Source organism: Elaeis guineensis, chromosome 15, assembly GCF_000442705.2.
Source record: "Elaeis guineensis isolate ETL-2024a chromosome 15, EG11, whole genome shotgun sequence".
Lineage (NCBI taxonomy): Eukaryota > Viridiplantae > Streptophyta > Magnoliopsida > Arecales > Arecaceae > Elaeis > Elaeis guineensis.
This window is the reverse complement of record NC_026007.2, coordinates 56,051,557-56,073,036: the sequence shown is the minus strand read 5'-3', so window position 1 is coordinate 56,073,036 and position 21,480 is coordinate 56,051,557. Positions and strand designations below refer to the sequence as shown.

Below are 21,480 nucleotides of genomic sequence, written 5' to 3'. Positions count from 1 at the left end.
GATTATTATGGTTGGTTCTCCTACTATTTAACCCAACCTGGGTCATAGCCGACCCTTAATAAAATAAGGCTAATGTGAACAGCCTAAAGAGGAGCATGAAAGGGCCGGCCCACAGGCCCACAGGAATGTCCGAGTCTAAAAGAACATGGCAAGCCTGCACCCTTTGCTTTCCTTCCCTCCAAGGCTCCACCTGTCCCCCCTTCCAAATCCCCCACCTCCCCCCTTATAAATCTCCCATCCAACTTCCCCCAAAGAGGTGAAAGAAGTCACCCAGACCATGGCCCAAGAACAGCAGGAGAAATGGGTGACCTTGGAGGAAGAAGAGGAGGCCCTTTCGCTCTCCGACTTCCCGGTGGCCATCCACAAAGCCAACGACAAGGAGAGCAAGTCCTCCGACGACGCCGTCGAGGACTTCGAGTTCCGGATATCGGTAGGAGGGAGCCTCCTCTCCAACGCGGCGGAGACCGACATGTGCGCCGCCGATGAGGTCTTCTTCCAGGGCCAAATCCTGCCGCTGAGGCCCTCCGTTAGCTCCGACAATGGCCTCTTCAGCACCAGCTGGTGCCCGTCGAGGTCGGACTCCATGGACCGACACTCCTCGGCCATCTCGAGCCTGGGGTTCGAGAGCAGTCGGAGCAGCAGCAGGAGCAGCAGCAGCGTCAGCAGAAGCCACTCGTCCAACAGCCACTCCAGCATGGGCTGTGAGCCACCCCGGGTATCAGTTTCCAATAACTTCTACACACATCCGAGCCCGATACCGCAAGTTCGCATCGTCAGGAAGAGGAGTGCGGGTAGAAGGAGCATGAGCTCATCGACGCCGGGGTGGGGGATCTTTCGCTTGGGTGTCATCAAGACTCCCGAGATCGAATTGTACGACTCTCGGTCTAGAAGATCCAGCAGTGGTGGCATGAGCAATAATAACCAGAAGAGAGATGGCGATGTGGAGCGTGGAAAGAAGGTATCCAACGCCAATGATGGCAATGGCAGTGGTCCATATGGTCATAGTTCTGATGCAAGTAAAGGTGAAGCTAAAGCGGAAAAGAAGGCGCCGCGGCTCGTCGGACGTGGGTTCGGGTGCAGGTGCTCGCCGGATTCGGTGGAGATAGTTTCTTCGAATGTAGTGATTGCAAAGAAGAAAAAGGAGGAGGGGGAGGGCTTGAAAAGGAGTGAAAGCATGTCCCGCAGTAGGATTTTTGAATGGTTGGAGGATATTTCCATTACAAAGGCAGCAGGGAGTTAGAAGAGAGAGAGAGAGAGAGAGAGGAGGTAGTGGGGGTGTGGAAAGAGGATGGTTTTGACTTGTCCATCATTTTAGTCCTGAGTTGTTATTTCTTTTGTTTTGTGATGTTGCTTTTCTTTTCTTTTCTTGCTTTATAGAGCTTTTGTTGTTTATGTTTTTCCTGTTCTCTGACATGTTTCTCGTGGGGAGATGGCATGGTGGGGGTTGGAAGTCATGACAAGGGCGTGACCTTTTTTATGGGGCACTGATGGTGTGGTGGTGGAAATGGCAGTGTACAAATTTGATGGTTAAGGTACATAAGTTCAGCGGCTATTGGGAAGCAGGAAAATGGCTCATGGTTTGCTCTCCTATTTGAATGAATGAGTTCATATATACTTGGTTTTCTTTACCATAAGTCTCTTTCAGTGAACATTTTAATCTTTTTTCTTGTCAACAAAGTATCGAGGGAAAGTGGAATTGCTGCTGTGGCATGGATATCGTGGCATCCTTTTCTAGAAAATTTTGACCAAATTTGAATTAAGATCTCTCCTTTTCCATCCTCATCTTTAGTATTCATCTTAATCTCGGCTTCCTTTCTTTCCTTCCCTTCACATGCGAGGAAAGAAAAGGTGAAGGAAAGATGGAGTCCAAATCATGACAAAAGGAAAGAAGAGAAGACAGATCAAGTTACGGAAAGGAAAAAGATACAAAAAAGTAACAACAAAGAAAAGAAAAAGTTAGTCATACTGGAAAACTCGGGGTTTCCAACAACCAGATTTTTCAATTTTTCTGCGCCCAAAACAGAGAAAAATTCATTGTTAAATAAAACTTGCGAAGACTGCATCCAATCCCAAGGAGACATTCTATTATGGTGGCGAAACATGCGCATTGCCCATTTTTACCATAGTTTAGACCACACATAAAAAATAAAGAACAAATCGCTTATAAAAAAAAAAAAAATCTAACAAAAATATATTTCAGTAACATATATCTCCTTTTGACCTGGCCAAGCAAAAATATATAACTATCTCATGCTTCACATATCCCAGCTTTCATGAACTCTGACAGCTCACGGTCATGGGAGTTGTTAGGCAGAAAGTGCAGTTCCTCTATAAATCAAAATGAATATAAGCACTTTACTGTCGCCTTGTAGAATAAGTTCGTGGGAGAGTCTTAGTGTGATGCAATCATCATCAATGGTTCAACGTGGAAGGACCCACTAGATACATTGTTGTGTGGGCGCAAGATGGATGTCTCACAAAGAATGTTTGTGGTGTTGGACTTTCCTTGGCACATTGCATTTGTCACCACCTGGATAATTATAGAATACTTGTAGACATCATGCTCCCACAAAGCAGCTTATTCCTCATTTTCACATCAATATTTTTATCCAAAGGAGATAAATATTGGCTCTGCAGAGTAAACTTATGTATGATTGCCTTCGTCCATTAAATTATATAAGATGATATTACCATTTCTTTTAATTTTCATGCTGTTCAGGTTGGTGCAATTGTGTATTGATGATGCTACTACACGGTGCAATAGACTATGTCATCTGGCTTCTACACTTAGGAAAGTGAAAATCAAATGGTTAGTTACTGAACCGTCGACCCTTGAACAAGTTATAAATGCAGGGCCATACATTCTTCTAAATTGATCTCACTTAGCCTTCTTGCTCTCTCCAAATGAAGAAATCTATAAACCAAGAGAGTTATGGGCTCACTCTAAGACTTCAATACTAGAGTTCTTATGCCATGGTTAATTTGAAGGGAGATTATTCAAGAATCTCAAGTTCATTATTAAGTTCACATTATAGTAAATTATTTAAATTTCAAATTTAATGTGGTATACGTCATAATCTGATATTGCAAAACAGATTTCATGGAAATGTAAATACTTCATTATTTTACTGTGAAAAAATTGTTTCAGGATTGAGAATGCATATGATCATTTTGATGTCATGAATCATAAATCTTGCTTTAGTCCTATATGATCTCTCATGCAAGCAATATGCAGGACTTACAGGCAGATGATGCCATATTATGGACTAAGCACTGCAAATTACTTTCTAGCTGTTCAAGAAGTATTTGATTGTTTAAGTGCAATGCAGGTCCCACATATATTCACGCTTATTTTACTAGCTCATGCCTTGAGTCCTGATTGATGTGGTCCAGAAAACAAGGTTTTACAGGAAGATCATAATGTAGTCACTTGGCTTCAACTACTGTAATTATAAAAGTACTTACAAAACATTGTCTTGCTACATTGAATAATCATGCCTCAGCATGCATAAACCCAGTTGGAAGTGAACTAGGCAATTTGTTGGATTGGTCTCTCTAGGTTGTAGAATTTTTTTTCCCCCTTTATATATTTTAAGCAGAGGGAACTGACATAATTGAAGACAAACAGAAAACAGTTCAACAATGTGAAAGGTTTTGATTGTGCTTCCTCTTAAATTTTTTTAGGTATGTCATTCAGTGCAATATACACACACGAAGAAAATTTAGGAAATCGCTAAGAGCAAATTAAGAAGATGATGAATGGACAATGTTTAATCACTAGTACATTTAACCATCGCTCAATAACCAATAAGAATTCTTCTTCCCAAAAGATAACCAAGGGAGAATTCAACACTAAAAGCAATCATACTCCCAGTTCAAACTGTACTAATGTAGTTCCCATTTTAAAACAATGGTCCCCCATGGCCTGCTCACGCGAGTGACAACCCCACCTCACCTCATAAAAAGCAACTCACTGCACCTCTAACTTTTAGTGTGGTCTAAAGAGATAAACTTGGGAGAATCACTCAATCACCTCTACTGCCCATCCATAATTAGAGTAACTAATTGTGCCACAAGACGTCAGCAGTCTCAATGCTTAATCACCAGGCTTTAACCCCCGAGTCATGCGCCGAGGATGGCCGGAGTTGAAGACCCTCATTGCCTCGTTACAAGATAAAGAAGAGAAATGAGCAACTCATCTAAGGAGAGAGAGGAGGCACAAACTCTAAGGATCATCAACTTAAGTAAAAGCAGAAGGGATGATGATTACATGAGGAAACCTTCAGAATATAGAGGGAGCACAAAACGTGAATCAACTGAAGAGAGGGGCATCTATTCCTTCTCTTACTTTTGGAAAGGTAGATGCAATTTGTCCTCAGTTTTGGAGGCAAAGTGGCATTTAAGAATTCTCTTGTGGAGAACTTGAGTTCTCTAGTGAAGGCCAGGTCTGACACACTTTGGTTGGAAGGTATCGAGCCTTGGAGTTTATGCTTGGAGGTATTTGGTTTGTTAAAGTCTAGTGGCAGTGGGCAGCTAAGCATGATCATCTCCAACAATTGATGAGGTGGACTCGTCCATTTGAAACTAGCAGACAAATGGAACATTCTTTTGGATGGGGCCAGAGGCCACTCGACAGCAGACTATTTTGGTCTTATCCTATCCATGTTTCTTTTAAGTGGTGTGCATCAAATGTTGCTGGAAAAGTTAATAAAAGTATTGCATGTACACTAAGCAAAAGCTAGTGATGCTAATCAAAGTGAGAGAGTTTGCATCTGGGGATTCTAATGAAAATGACAAGGGCAAGTGCAATCCGAACCAGCAATCAAGAATGACAACTCTCTTTGGATGATCATCTGGGTCTAAATTGTTCTTGGTTTATAGCACACACAGGCTGGTTGACACAATGTTTTAGAAAGAAAATATTTCCTTTACCAGATTAAAGATTTTTCTTTTTTCATAATTTGACAAACTTTGTAAGTACACTCTTAACTCTTGATGCAGCATTTCGCTAGTTCCTCCGGGAGAACAAAACTGTGAAGCAAGAAGGTGTATTCTTCCAAGGGTGGGAGCATTGGAGACATCAAAAGCCAGTCGAGTTGCAATTGGCATTTTGACTACTGCTACTTTTCATGTTTGTTTCTTTTTTACTTCTTCCTGGAATGGGCCGTTGGACATGGAAGAAGACATAAAGACTCAGCCTGCAAAGATGAAAACATTTTTGTCTTTCCCATTTAAAGCTGTGAAGGTTTACCCACATCTGCAGACATAGCATGGTTTCCAGCAAACAGCTCATGATGCATTTCTTCCAAGCCAATTAAAAGAGGACCATGTCTGGTGAGAAAATAAGGATGCTATATAGGTTTTGTTTGTGGCCATGCATCCTTTACATGGTGGAAATTATACTGAGCTGGCAAATTTTGAAATGTTACACCGATTGTTATACATCTTTCGTACCGCATACTAATTTGATACCCATATGGATATGATATGATCAGTATGCACCGATACCAGTACCAAGTTTCTGTGCACGAAAATTATGATATGGACTTACAACAGAGCATATTAGAGGAGCACTTCAACACGTGGCAGGTGATTTCTCACACATGGGGCATAGCAAACCGAGCATGGACACAGCATTCAGGTCAAGCAAAATGGCTAATAGAGGATTTTTTTTTTCTTTCTTTTTTCTTTTTTTACTTTAGGTATTTTCCAAACTATACATAAATTGTAAGCTAGTTTATACATAGCGATGCTAGCACACAACTAAGATGATACGAAGCATCCCATAGCTAGAGATTGAAAATGTAAGATCTTTGACGAAAAAAGAAAGAATTTTCAACAACTGTCATGTAACAAGATGCGTGCACGTCGTGATCTTAATCAGATCAGATTCGAGAAACCCGATCTGCCAAACAGTAGGATGTGGTACCAATTGATTTCTTTTCTTTTTTCTAAAGAATGCAAATCAAGGTAACGCCATTGAAAGAACATCATCTTCCCCAATGCAACAAAGAATGGCATCCAAACACAATGATGATTGAAATTGGTGTCAAAGCATTTATGATCTACACAATAAAGAGAATCTGAAACCACGTTTACAGTCAGGCATGCGTTTTTTGGTTTGGTATATTCATTCAGGAATGTGTTCCAGTGATCAGACAAAAAGAATTTTTTTTTTTTTTATGTGTTGAGTGAAAACTTGTGTCTGCATTCTGGGCACTCGTAAAAAACTGTCTGCCCTTCATCAGCTGATCGTAGCTGCAATTTTTAGTTGAGAAAAATGGTCAATAATAATGACACAAAAAAAAAAATTCAAAATGATTAAGAGACCAAGAGGATATGATGGTGATTTCTATTTACCTGTCTGGTATAGTACTCAAGCTGGGGGTGATGGCATTGAGGACATGATTCATTTACCTAATATAAAACAAATCAGGAGCTATGTTCAATAATTTTTAATTGCAAATGGTGTCAGTTTTTACATGTTATCTACTTACCACCGCTCTTTGTACCACTTCATCAATGGAAGTGGTTTCCAGAACTATAAAAGGTTCAATCTCTAGCTCCCTTCTGATATCCTGAAAAAGAAATGAAAGAAAAAAACATTAGTCATCACAATTCATGTAGGAAAAAGGAATTCGTCACTTCAAGCAAAAGTGAGAAACAGAATCTTCATTAGATTATTGATCATGTATGATTTTCACCGAATATCCCCAATTTTCCAGCATGATCTATGAACATGATGACCATTAATATGGAGACAACTGCAAAAAAGAAGGTTTAATCATGTCGGGACTCTCAAATACTGTTTCCTGATTGATTAACAGTCACATGGATTCACAAATCTCCTAATGTGCTTCCTGCTACTTGATTTTGCAAGTGCAAGACTCCAGAACATAGAAATGCCATGAAAAGCCAAGTTACTAAAAGAAACGAAATCATCTTTATAAAACAGTACAATCAGATGCTACAGGATGCCATGGTCACAGTAAAGTAAAACCGTTGGCTGCTGACTGTGTCGATACATGAGATAAGAATAGGTTGATGTCATGTTCATAGTGGAGAATATTTCAACTATTGGTAACTTCCCTGTGATCAAGTTTGTAACAGCTTAAGATGTCCATGAAAACAAAACGTGGTACGCAAAGATCACAAGCAACAAAATCAAACTGAAGCTCAAATAATTATCATAATTACAATAAGCTTAGGAATTTAGGAAATATAGCAAGCCATCTAAAGATTACCTGAAATGCAACCCAAAATCCCCAAATGTCATAACCCACCATGTCCATTAGTCATTTTCTTTTGAACAAGTGCACAAAACCACATGAAAAGAACCAAAGAATTATCAATTATATTGGGTTCGAGAGCTGATTGGTTCTCAAACAATATACCCAAGGTGGCCCATTGAGTCTAAGGGCTAAACCCAAACTTGATTTCAGGTTGACCCAGAACACCAAACCAACTTTAAGAAAACCCCACCAAACCCATCTATTGCAGGTGGGTTCACGCAGGTTGGCAGGTGCAGATCAGATTCTGCCACCCCTATGTCTCAACCATTTACAAATGTAGTTCGAATTTTCCAAATCTGGAGGAATCTAGATGGGCAGTTCTCCATCACCAGAGTTAAAATTATGGAACCAATAAGAATCCTCATGCCAAGTGGTCTTCTAGAATTCTAGGGTAGATCTATCCCTTGCCCCATTGCTCTTGCTAGGACCTTGACCTTGACACCAAGTTTTAAGAGGTTCTCAGACTCTGATGGATCACAATTTCATCAATAAAGTGAACCCAGTAAGGATGGAATAAAGGCATCTATTTAATTGCCGTTGGTCACGGATGTTTCAAAGGAGGGGAAAGATTTGTGTTCTAGGCCAAAATTTATGTATATATGAAGTGATTTGGACCTTAAGAACAAGTAGAAATGAAATAGAACCATTCATATTATACCCACAGCCATGTCAAGTTGCTGGCATAGGCACTGATGGGTAAAGTGAAGGGTCCCAGAAACCCAGCAAAGGACATAGTTGAAGTGTGTACTTGGAACTCTTCTGCACCATTTCATAGCAAATAGCAGATCTGTATATGAAAAGCTCTAAAATAATTACAGAACATGCTTTCTACCAAAATAATGAAGCCGAGACAAGCATCTTAAGAAGGCTATAAGAGAGTAGGTAGCAAAATTCCCAAGATCTTGGAGAAGACAATTTCATTAAGCATACCATGAATGTGTAATGTTAGGCTTTCATTAATTTTGTCCTTACACATTCCTTATATAATATTATTGGTTAATGTCACTCAAACCTCGTATCCAAGCTTTATTTGATTACTGATGATTACTCAACATAGGGTCCAAGAATCTTTCATGTCCTTGTTGATGGATAAAGGTCAACTAGAAGAGATGGTGAAAAAAATTAGGAAGTCCATCAGCATATGCTTGTAACACATACCTCAGCTGTGACAGTGTACCGTGTCTCTCTTCCTTCAATCTCTGGGAAAAGAGTCTTCAACTTAGAATGGTAAATCAATGGTAATACAGGAAAAAAAAAAAATCTTTTTAAGTTGTCATGACATATGACTAACAAATGCAGCAAAGGAGTTGAGAGAAACTATACCCCCCCAAAAAAAAAAGATGAATAGAAATAAATTGTAGCAGGAAAAGCATAGTGACAGAAGAAACAAGAGAACAGGTTGTGCTATTCAACAACCAATAAGAATAGCAAGATGAAACCTAGCAACAGAAAGGAGTCTGCATGAAGGAAAGAACTAGAAAATGAAGAGTTAATACAAGTCAACATCAAATAATAATTGCATATTTCTCCTTGACATAATATACAACTAGCTAGCGATCACTTTATCCAGATAATCAGAAGATACTAGTCTGTTTTCTAACATTTTGATCTTTGCACTTGTTATACATGTACCAATATTATGAATATCTATAAACAACCTATAACTAATGAAGATAAGAATCTTGATTCTTAATTGATTAGAAAAACAAAAGAAAAGAAAAGATGAAGGTTTTGCGTACATAAATTTGAGATTTTCATTAACAGTTTAGGAAAGAAAGATATTTCCCCTTCCCAAACATGGACAGCATAAAGAAAGGCATTGAATGGTATCTTTTGTGGTGGATCACCATCACAAACCGAACCAATAAATCCTACTGCCTGCAAGTTTTATCAAAATAGTAGGCTCCATATTACGGAAACCTGCTGACTGTATGAACGAACAAACAGCTCTAATAACTCCTTTTAGAAAAAGTGAGCGAAGTTGTTTTTACCTTTTCTAAGTGTGTACAGGTGCGTGTGCAAGTGCGCATATATGCTTGTACAAAACACATTATTACAGTGGACGAGGAAACAAAACCTGACCTTCAAGTCCTAAAAAAAGACAAAACCCCATCTCTGGACATGGTAAACATGGGTTGCCTCTCCCAAAATAACGTGCACACAAACACAAAATACGATAAAAAAAGAAGCTACAACCAGAACTCCAAATGTTGTGCCAAAAGTTAATGAGAAAGCAAATATGCTGCTCAAATGGTCATCAGTTAGCATGTATTTAGATATTCTTTATCACCTTTTAGCAATTTGGAATAACCCAAGACCTCATCAAAAAGGCTACCCAGAAGGTGTTATTTGAGTTACTTGGACCTATAGATCTACCAAGTGCATTGCTGATGTGGGACTAAATACATCAACAAGGGTACTCCCATGCTCCCTTGGTTCGAGCCCTAGCATTATCATGAAGCTAAAAATCTAAATCCATTCAAAGCCAATCACAAGTACCACAAGATCCAATCACAAAGGCCATGATTAGCTTGTTGTCATCTTAAATGAGCCTACACTATAGCATCCCATAGTCCACATGAGCCATGGGCCAAGTCTGCTTTGATATTATTTGTTAGAACCTCAGGCCTCATCCAAAAAGATTAGCTAGAAGGTTATTTGAGTTTCTTGGCTATGTATAAGTACCCAATATCCACCTAGTGCATAATTGATGTGAGACTAGACATACACCCACATAAGTCCACATATAAAAATTCTCCCCAAAGATTCAAACCAATGATCTTCGAGAAGGTTTGTCATCCTAGACCCTATATCAGTCCATCCTCTTACAGTGCCAGCATGTGGTTTGGTATGAGATGGCAAGGCATACCAAGTGTCAGTATGGTACAAACCTGTATACTAGTTTGATATCGATACAATACGGACCAATATGACAAATCCTGATCTCCCGTTTAAATGGCAAGGTGGGTGCCTAAAAATTACTTGCTGCATAAGAATCTTTTTTGTTTTTCCCTTTCCTGTTCTGAGAATATAAACTAATCCTTCACTAATTGCTGAAGTCCTTTGAAAAGACAAAATATAACAAGATGGAGCATGAACTTGTCTTCAATTGCATACCTAGTATACTTGGTTGATGAGTCTTACAAGTCTTCTAATTGGAGAACATTTAGACTGCATGATAAATATTATTTGAAAACTAGATATCATTTCTTTCAAAAAGAGACTCAACACATATTTGATTCAAATTTATGCAGACCAGATGTTGTGTTGTTCAAATACTTTTAACTATGCATAGAGAGAAAAAGTAAGTGAGAGATCAAGAATACTTGAATACTGAATTAAAAAGTAATAAACATAAGAAACCTTGATGACATGCTAGATGTTTTTTACTGTAAGAAACCAAATAAAGAAAGAAGCTTCTGTAGTGCCAAAAAAAACTAGAACAAGAACTGAAAGGAAGCCAGACATGTTTGTGAGACAGTTCATATGGTAGAATTCTCAGGTATGTAAATAAATAACTGGATAATGCTTTATATGCTCTCTGCAGGATGCAGCATATTCATTCTTTGTACATGTTTCTAAAAGAACTTTGGAAAGATAAGGCTCTATTCGCCTGCACTTTGTTGGTGATGCCTTGCTCGCACAGTACATCCACTCTCATACTTTCTCCTCAAGTTTCATGGTATTAAAACTTGAGACATCCTAGGACCTCTGTGGAGATTTAAGAGAAACAAATGTATCAGGTGCTGTGGCTATATTTATTGGATTTGCTCATCTGCCACTAAAAAATCATGAAATTTGTCAAAAGCATAACTTGACTGGGTTTAGTAACAAGGTTCCTTGTAGGATTATCTTTGCATGGTCTAAATACCCAAATGTTTTATAGGTTCGGTATAGTGATAATCATAGTTTTCACAAAAAACCGACACACTCTTCCAGAGCTAACTCTAATCCTAGAACCCATAAAAGGTGGGCTGTTTTGGGTCATTACCCTTTCCCTTATGATCATCCACAATTTTTAATACTTTCATTTCTCTCCAATCTACCCTACAAATTCTTCTAGGCAAGGCATAATAGCTATTCTTTACTCGTCTCACTCATTTTGATGCATCCCTGATGTCTTCAAAAAAGTTCCTTAGCAATCTACGCAGAGCCTGCAACCAAAATATGCATTTTATCCTATATACTAGTCTTGGATTTGTTGCGACTACTCCATTAATATTCTTTTCTTTGTAATTGGCCTTCCATTCATCATGTTCAACTTCGATATCCATATAAAGAGTCATGAATGCAGGGATTCCTATTAAAGGATTTCGAGTTTAACTAAACTTTGAACCTTCAGAGTGGAGATTCTCCAAACTGTTACCTTCTTCATCTCCTTTTCACTTCAGTATGTTCTTCTCTACAACATATATAATACAACAGTTTGAAAGTGCCTGCATCACCTTCAAGAAAAGTAGGATGAACATTCAAAATGGCACCTCTGATGAAGCAATCACCTTTTACAAATATCCAAATTAAAAATCAAAACAGTAGACATGTTACGGGTTCATTGAATGCCAGATTACAAGTTGTAAATCTAGCCAAAAACAGATTAAACACTAGAATCACAAAATTTGCCAGTCTTTGATAGTCCAATCATGGAAGACTACTACTATATAGACTTCAACAAAGAACAGTTGTTAGCCCAATTAAGAACAAAATCATGCCTTCCAACACTAGTAATCGCAGGCTCCATAGAGGAGCTACATGTACGGTTATGGAGCATCCAGTAACAAGAAGATTAAATCGGAACTTCAACAAATTCTTGCCTTGGCTCGAAGCATTGGGCTGGGAGTACCTTTGGCGACGCGCTTGAAGCCACAAAGAGGGCAGTTGGCGAAGTCGAGCGAGTCGAAGGATAGGAGGGTCCCGCACATGCCGCAGAACAAGAAATCACGCGCGTGGCAGAACGCCATCCTCGGTCTCCCCCAATGCCCACCCGCGCCTCACCTGAGAGCTTGCGGCGTTCGGCGGCGGCGAGCGGCAGGCTCGTGCGCGAGCAGAAGGGTTTTGGCCTTTGGGGGTTTTGGAGGGGAGAGTTTGTTTGCGCGATATAATATTTCCCACCGTCCAGCCTAACATTGTGAAACCTGGTCCAACACCGACCTGGACCGATCTTAGGGAAAGCTAGGAAGAGGGTTTCAGCTGCCAGGTTGGATCAAGCCTGAAAGTTGAGACTTAATTGGCGTTGGCAGCTTGGGCTGGAAAAGTCTACATAGCCTGATGCACACCGCAACTAATAATTTATAATATTATAATCAGTATTTATAGATTTATATAGTGTATTATATATGTATGAATTAAACATATCAAAATAGATTCAGAAATTCATCCAAAGCTGCCCTCTCCTTCTCTATCTCCTAATTCCTATTGTGGGTCTGCTTGTGAAATCCAGAAGAATTGGATTGGATTTCTTACTAGATTTGCATGTTGGAAAGCTCATTTGAGTGTGACCCATACCATAACTCATCTCTCTAGATTGATTAGAAGTAGTAATCGGATCGGATTAGATACAGATCGAATCGATGCTGATCAGATCAAAAAATCATCAATTCAAATCCAACCTATTTATTAAACAGATCAAAACTTTATATCTGAATCTAATTTATTTATTAAACAGATAACATGATCCGTCCTACTTAATTTATTTATTAAATAAATTAAACTATGTTAAATAGGTTAAATAAGTTAAACAAATTAAATAGATCGGATTAAACATGTCAGAAACAGGTTAAGCAAATTTTAAATGGATTAAACAGATTAAATGGTTTAAATAAGTTATCTGACTCAATCCAACTTAAATATTAAAGGGATTAGATATCTGAAATTCAAATCCAATCTAAATATTAAATAGGTAAAATGGATTGTTCTCTTTATGATGTGGAGCTATTTAGTCTAAATTCAAATATATTTATGATGGATTGAACATAAATTAGATTAGCAAATCAGATCATATTTTGTCGGTCTTAAATCCGATCCCGTAGGTGAGAAAGAGGCACGGGGGAATGTGAATACGGATAGGTGCCGACACGAAGGGTCGTGGGTGAGTGGGAGATGTCCGTTCCTATGATTTGCCCTAATTGTAATGGGACTGTGGAGTTTGTGGAACACATTCTATTTTAATACACACAAATGAGATAAATTTGGAAATTAGCAGATTACGCTTGGGCCTCCACTCAAATAGTTGGGATGAATTGATCATTTATTGAGGCTCTGCAGGCGAGCTTGGATGGTGAGACGATTAGGCCTAGAGATCCAAGTGGCGTACATTGCTAATGGTATATGGTCCATGGCAAAGAGAGATCGAATTCTATGACTGATATGTATGGGAGAAAAAGGGTTCAGGCAACATGGAAAATTTCTGGCTTGGGCACACTATGTTGCCTCACCTCCTCTCCTACGCTTGCTCCCGCTGGCACCACCACCTTAGTGCTTAAAACCATGTCTTAAAAATTTTGCCCATCGACCTCGTTGATAACATGGTCTTGTCACTGATAATGTCTTGTATTCTAGGTGCTAGCTAGAAAGACTAGTTACAGTTGCTTCATGTCATCGCGTTGGTTACCGTGTCAAGAGTAATATTCATTGCGTTTAAATAATAGTTAATAGCGTTATGCACAAGTTCACATTTCATTTGGAATATTATAAATATTATAGAAATTTACAGATACTAGTAATGTACAATTTAAATGTTAGAAACGTAATCCTACGTGGACGAGGTTTGGGATCTTGGTTGTGTTTGAAGAATAGGACAAACAACATAAATTTTGGAGTCATGTAATAATTATATTAATAAAATTAGTAAACAATAAACAATGAACACAAAATAAATAAGTAAATAAGTAAATAAATAATAGAGTTGTAATATATTATTGTACTTGTCACAAACCAATCTAGCTTGTACATAAGCATATGGCAAATTTCAAACCTATGGTCTCTAGCTATCTCAAGAATACCATAAAATAAAGAAAATTGAATTAATTCTTTGTGAGAACCATGATAATATAATATATCATGGATATTCCTTGTTGATTATGATGATCAACTAAATTTTTCACGCTATTAATCTCATTAAATTAAATAAACTAATTGGAGATTATTACCATTTTGTCTATTTAATTATATCTCCTCTCCCCTTTGCTACACTAATTGGACTCTTTATCCGATCCCACTTAAACCATATTCTATGTCCGTGAATAACATCCTTTTCTTTCTCCACATCCTCAACCCCCTCTATCTCTCTATTTTTTTCTCCAAAACTAGATTTTGAGCTCTCCCGAGTCCCAACTCACCATCACCCCCCTTCTTCTCCCTCTCTCTCTCTCTCTTCCCCCACCATCCTCATCTCGAACTAATGAGACTTTTCTCCCCATTTGATCCACTCATCAACCCATGCCATCTCTCTCTCCGCTCCTCCCTATGTCTCTCACTCTCCTTCACATGTCTTACTTCTCTCGCTTTTATCAAATTCCCTCCATTCAACTGTGGTCAGAAGATTAAGGCAAAGGGCCTTCATGAGCTCTAGAGTAGTTGGCTGGATCAGTGGATTAAGGGATCTTAGATCTCGAAATTGGGCCACCATCCGAGAGTGTCTTTGCTTCTTTGGAAGGTAGCATGTGGCGATCTTCCTACTAGAGGAGTCTTGAGTAGGAGGAGGATGAGGATGAGATTAGAGCTTGGCTACAAGGTTTGTTTGGCTACCGTTAAGTCTATAGCGCAAGTGCTCTTCTAATGTTCGAGAATGCATATAGTTTGTGATTTGTTTGATGGTCCATAGCTTTGTAGAATAGCACACTATATGAAGTAGATCAACCATGCTGGCCCAAGATCTAAGACAAATACAAAAAAAAAATAATAAGAAAGAAACATTGGAAGAAAAATAAATTTAAGAGAAAAAAAATTTATTAAAAAAATCAAGCCATATAAGGAAGCTTCCTCACGCCTCATCAAGGAGGATACATCTAACTCTCTCTCTCTCTCTCTCTTTGTATACTCTCAATCTCTTTCATGCATACTTTTTTCATCATTTTTCATATAGTTTTCCACCGTCTTCCACACTCTAAAAAAGATGTAATGGTCCCTTTAAATAAAGATCATGTGCATGTGAATTTGACTCCTATATTAACTCAGAAATCAAAATCTACTAAAACATAAATTCTAAAATAAATAGAGCAATACTAAAGATAGAGTCTTTTTTGAATGGGACAAGAAATAACTAAATGAGTCCTAAAGTCATTAAAACTAATGACAAACTAAAAAAAATTCTAGTTGGATTTTTAGACGTGGCAATAAATCTCAATACTCCTTCACATTGCAAAGTCCACATTGATAATGTTGAATTTATCGATATCATGAAATACTAGTAACCATAACATATAACAACCTATCAAACCAACAATTGAATAATGAAACTTCTTTATTGGCTCGAGCATTAATTCCTTCGTTGGCTCGTTCTCTTTGATGCATATGATGAAAATGATAATATCTTATATACTTTCTCTCGACACTGATTCTATGGTCATGATATTGAAATTCCTTCGAACATCTAATTTATGCCAAGGAATATCAAGTTGTTAGTTATAATAACTATAAGCATCAATCATTATCTGCAAACAAGTAAAATCAAAAATAAAACTTTAGCCATATTCATATATTGTTATCTAAGGAGCTTTAAGTATCTACACATAATTGGCTTCAACATATGAAATCAAATCTTCATGCATAGTCTTTCAATAGCTTGAACTTTGGAGTAGCTTTAAAATCAATCGATATATAAAAAATCTTGTTGATACCAAGGCAAAGTAAGAATCATCTCCATCAAGCATATCTTTATACTGCTTGATTTATGAAGCTACATCAAAATTAGTCAGCTTTTTATCTTTATGATTGACTAAATCTCTACATAAAATATCCATCTTTTAGATAGCTTCGATACAAGATTCTTCCATATGATTCAATTCTTCAATTTAGATCTCCATTACTGGATCAATTATAGCACCCTTTAGCTCTTCCTGAGCAATTCTAAAATTAGCAGATTCTTCAATCACAATCTCTCCTAATACAATATCTATTTGATCAAGCTTTTCTTGCTTAAAATTTTCTTCTGGACTTGATTAATCCTCAAGTTTATCAACCTTCCTATGCTCTGAGCTTTCAGAAATTGATCCAGTCTCTAACTGATCAAGCTCTTTCTTTTTAAATCTTTATCTTTAAATCAATTTTATTTTTCTTTTAAATCATTGGGAAAGTCTGAAATCAAAATTCACTTTTCAAATAATTTTCATTTGTTATTTCTCATATTGCCAAAATTTGAGTAGATAGCTACAAGAATATCCCATACTTCTTTCGGCTTCTTGCATCTTGAATATGAAGATAATTTTTTTTATCAAGTAAATTTTGAGTAATCCATATTACGCTCCTAGATTTTATATTCTATTTTCTTCTCGCATTCTTATCTATTGGTATCATCTTTGACTTATCTAAAATATCTCATAAATCCTATCCTTTTAAATAAGACCTAACAAAAGCTTTCTAATATAGATAACAAGTACTGTTCAACTTATAAAGAAAAATGATAATGGTAGTAAAAACAACTAATGTTGGTAAGGTCAGGCATTGCATATATGAATCCATTAATAGAGAAAAAACTAGCATTGGCCATGATGATTTACCTCTTAATCATCATACAAAAGTCTACACGCTTGCACCACCGTAAAATAAATTACTAAATGCTCTTCAACTATATTGAGCTATAAATATAGGAACCACCAATAATCAAATTGCTGCTCTAAGAAAATCTTACTCTGAATAAATCTGATTGAAGCTGCAAATTGCTCAACCACTCTCCAAGTCTATGGCTCTAATATCATGTAGAACCACAAACGTATAGGCCACCAATCTCAAATTTGGCTACGATACCATGTAGAGCCACAAATATATGAGTCACCAATCTCAATACCTATAGCTCTAATACTATATAAAATCACTAATATCAAAATTTTTGCTCTGATACCATATATGATGGTACATTATATGAAGTAGATCGATCCTATCAGCCCAAGATCTAAAACAAACACTAAAAAAATAACAGACAAAAATTATTGGAAGAAAAATAAATTTAGAAGAGAAAAAATCTTTAGTAAAAAAATTGAGCCACACCAAAAAACTCCCTCATACCTCATCAAGGAGGACATCTCTAACTGTCTTCCCACACCCCTCACATTCTTCCACACACATTTTTTCCACCAATTTTCATAGGATTTTTCACCATCTTCCACGCTCCAAAGGAGATGCCAACAATCCTTTTAAATAGAGATCACATGGGTGGGAGCTTGACTCTTACATTAACTCAGAAACCAAAATCTACTAAAATACAAATTCTAATATAGATAGAGTAACATTAGAGATAAAGTTCTGTTTAAATAGGACACACAAGAAATAATTAATAGAGTCCTAAAGTTATTAAAACTAATGATCAAATAAAAATAAAATCTTAGTTGGATTTGGACTTGACAATGAATCTCCATAAGCTTTTTGTCTGATTAAAGACACCAATGGAGGCTTTTATCAGCTATTTTAGGGGGTGTATCAAGGGAGAGAATGATAAATCATGGGGCATCCATTATGTTGGCTTTTTACATCTAACTAGTCAAGAATGCTCAAATCTTTGAGCTTCACTATAGAGAGAGTGCTCATTCAGGTGTTTGAAGGCCTTAACAGCTTAAAGCATTTGGGACTCCCTATCAGCTATTGCAGTGACTTAAACTATCTTTATCACTTGAGAGCCCTCACCTACCTCCGAGCATGCTCAAGGTGAACTTCAATGGTAGTATTTCTAATGGTGGATGCTGTGATATGGACCCGTTTCGTGATCAGAGGTCCCAACTCCCATTTCATTGCTACTAGGAGAAGTTGTCTATATGACTCAACTATTCCAGGGGCTGAGTTGAGGACTACATGGGTAGGATTGTCACTACAAAAAAAAATCTTTTTTATTGATGGCTATTAGCGATGGCAATTTTGCTATTTTTTATCGAGGTAAATGGCGACCAACAAATTTTCCATCATAAAAAAAAAATTATTAGCGATGGTATTTTTGGCTTTTAGCAATGGCTAGTTACGTCGCTAATAAAAAATATTTTTTTGAAATTCGATTATAGAATTATTAGCAATGAAGTTATCTTATTAGCGATAGCATTTTGCCGTTGCTAACAATCCTAAATTTTTTTTGCCGATCCCCCCCTCGGTTCTCACAGTTTTTATCTAATTGTGTGCCCTCATTTTTCCCCACCTCCTATTATTTTCCTCCACCGGCAACCGACCCCCTCCCCCTGATTTCTCCATCCTTGAGCCTTTGAATCATGGTTTCCCTTATCGATGGCTGATCGACTGTCGGATCCCGCTTTCACGAGCTCCTGTCCATCGGATCCTAAGCCCCTCAGCCACCTCCCACCTCCCCAAGCCCCGACCGTCTCTCCGAGCCCCCGGCCCGTCTCCCTCCAACCACCTCCGGTCCCCCTCTTTCCTCCACCATTGGATCGGGCTTCTTCGAACCCCCAGCAGCCTCCCTGAGCCCCGATCCCCTGGCTACCTCCCCGAGCCCCGATCCCCTGGCTACCTCCCCGAGCCCCCAGTCTGCCCCCCCCTAGTCGCCTTCTCGAGCCCCCATTCATCGGATCCCGAGCCCCTCGGCCACCTCTCGTCTCTCCGAGCCTCGGCTGCCTCTCCAAGTCCCGGCCTGCCTCCCTCCAGCTACCTTCGATCCCCTTCTTTCCTCCACCATCGGATCTGGCTTCCTCAAGCCGTCGACCACCTCCTCGAGCCCCAACCCACCTTCTCGAGCTGTCGGACCACCTTCTCAAGCTGCCGGACCATCACCCCCACCTCCTCCCTTCGGATGCCCAGCTATTTCCATCAACCTCATTAGTTGCTGCCTTACCATGCCACGCTACCTTGTCGTGCAGCCCGTGTCCATCAAGGTCATCGATTGCTGTCTTATTGTGCCCAGCAACCTTGCCGCCTCGTCGCGCTCATCCACGGGCTACCTAAGGCGGATCACCACCATTCCACCACTCAGCACCATCGACATCTCCTCTTTTCCACCCCGAACACCTCACATCGATCAACCACCATCGACCGCCTCACCACCACTCTCTTCCCCTCGAACAGTCACTGTTACTCACCACCGTTAGCCACCATCAGTCCTTTGCCTGCTGCCACTATAAGAAAAGAGTATTTTTACGATAGAATTATTTACAATAAAAATATTTTTATCATCATTAAAGCTATTTACGATGATAAAAATATTCATCATAAATAATTTAATATTTACGATGAAAATAATTTTTCATCACAAAAAATTTCATGTCAGCGATAGAAAAAAATTTTCATCAAAAATATGACTTATTGACGGTGAATATTTTCATCGTAAATAACATCCCATTTATTTTAATTTTAAATTTTTAAATATTAATGATAAAAATATTTTCATCATAAATAATTTAAGTATTTATGATGAAAAACTAATTTTTGTCATCAATAAATTTATTTTCAACAAAAATATTATCATCACCAATATTTTGAAAAAAAAAGAAATTTAAAATTTTAAAAATTATAGATTATTTATGATGAAAATATTACATCATAAATAATCAATTATTTGAGATAAAAAAATAATTTTATCATAAATACTTGATTATTTATGATAAAAATATTTTCATCACTAGTAGTTAAAAAAATTAAAAATTTTAAAAAATAAAAAATTACTTATTATTTGTGATAAAAAATTTTCATCATAAATAATTAAGTGTTTACATGAAAAAAATTATATTATAAATACTTAATTATTTATGATAAAAATATTTTCATCATCAATATTTAAAAAAATTAAAAATTAAAAAAATCAAATATTACTTATTATTTATGATAAAAATTTTTCATCATAAATAATTCAGTGTTTATAATGAAAAATATATTTCTATCGTAAATACTTAATTATTTATGATAAAAATATTTTCATTTTCAATATATAAAAAATAAAAATCTAAAAAATTATAAAATTTAAATTTTTGATTTTATATAAGGTAATTACATCTATTTTTTGTAGTAGTTATATGCATCTTTTATCCTTTTACATGGTAAAGAAGCAAATATGAGTTATGATCCAAATCAAACTTTTTGTATAGAAAAATTATATGAAAGTCGATGATATTCACGGATTAGAATGAATAGATCTTTTTAAATAAAATAAACTATATATTTATTTATGATATAAAATTTATCTGTTCATCGCTATCACTGTTACTAGTGATATCAATAAATCTTTTTGATGGAGTGTCTGTCTTAAACTACATAAAAGGAGTCTTCTTTCATGCAAAAATCATATAGTTAAACAGCGAATTCTAGCATGACTTTTACGATTTCGAAAGGTACCATGCTTTTCACATCGATCGACGCTCAAATATATCTCTATAGGAGTTCCAATCATGAGAAGATAAATAATACGAGCACTCATCTTTCTAGCAATGCAAAATATAAATATGAGCTTGTACTTTATAACACAACTTGCACTACCTGCAGATCTGCTTTGATTCTAGTTAATTGCTAGATTTTTTACACTCATATAATTTTTTTTGAATTTCTCAAGCTCAATCCTCACATGCATATAATATACGAGTTTCTGGACCTCTAACTTCCTATCTCTATCCTATTCTCCAAATCTCAATCTTGATAGATTTCTCTCGCGATCTCAGAATTGCCATGATATTCTCATACTCCAATTTCAAAAATGAAGACTATAAGAAGAAGATGAGCTCTTTGAAGATCGAAGATCTCTAAGCTATCGATCTCCTATAGTGTCCATTTCATTACGAAAGCCGAAGAGTTGTTCTTATACCAATTATTAACGACGTAAATTAAATTTTTCATCGTAATTATATTTTTTATGTACATAATTTTTTTTTAGAGAGAAAAGCTTTTTTTGAAGAAAAAATCATAAATTAACTATTTATATAAAAATTTTTTGATTAATAAAAAATTAATTTTTTGATGAAATTATTTTAAAAAAAAATTTTAGACCAAAAATTTTTTAGATTAAAGAAAATTAATTTTATTTTTCATCACAAATATTTTTTTAATATCATTTTTT

At 37.0% G+C, this 21,480-nt stretch overlaps 2 protein-coding genes across 3 annotated transcripts; one reads left to right on the top strand and one right to left on the bottom strand.

Annotated features, from left to right (window-relative positions):
- The first annotated feature begins 241 nt into the window (after positions 1 to 241).
- LOC105058033 (uncharacterized) lies at positions 242 to 1,700 on the top strand. The gene has a single exon (XM_019855123.3). It carries the CDS (start codon positions 278 to 280, stop codon positions 1,238 to 1,240), a length of 963 nt encoding a protein of 320 aa, XP_019710682.2. The 5' UTR covers positions 242 to 277; the 3' UTR covers positions 1,241 to 1,700.
- Positions 1,701 to 6,015: 4,315 nt separating this feature from the next.
- On the bottom strand, positions 6,016 to 12,405 carry LOC105058035 (DNA-directed RNA polymerase I subunit RPA12). 2 transcript variants are annotated; one of them, XM_010940801.2, is made up of 5 exons: positions 12,133 to 12,400; positions 8,451 to 8,491; positions 6,498 to 6,578; positions 6,361 to 6,417; positions 6,016 to 6,258 (listed from the first exon to the last, which is right to left on the bottom strand). In XM_010940801.2, exons 1-5 carry the CDS (start codon positions 12,248 to 12,250, stop codon positions 6,181 to 6,183), a joined length of 375 nt encoding a protein of 124 aa, XP_010939103.1. In that variant the 5' UTR covers positions 12,251 to 12,400; the 3' UTR covers positions 6,016 to 6,180. The 2 variants fall into 2 exon arrangements, with proteins under 2 accessions (XP_010939103.1, XP_010939104.1); XM_010940802.4 differs by lacking the exon at positions 8,451 to 8,491 and having other exon boundaries at positions 12,104 to 12,405.
- Positions 12,406 to 21,480: the final 9,075 nt, after the last annotated feature.

Excerpts from the sequence above, each read along its gene's own strand:
- LOC105058033 (XM_019855123.3), top strand. The coding sequence starts at position 278 with ATGGCCCAAGAACAGCAGGAGAAATGGGTGACCTTGGAGGAAGAAGAG.
- LOC105058035 (XM_010940801.2), bottom strand. The coding sequence starts at position 12,250 with ATGGCGTTCTGCCACGCGCGTGATTTCTTGTTCTGCGGCATGTGCGGG. Across the intron at positions 6,579-8,450 it reads GGTACACTGTCACAGCTGAG|GATATCAGAAGGGAGCTAGA; the intron begins GTATGTGTTACA and ends TTTCTTTTTCAG. Across the intron at positions 6,418-6,497 it reads AAGTGGTACAAAGAGCGGTG|GTAAATGAATCATGTCCTCA; the intron begins GTAAGTAGATAA and ends GTTTTATATTAG.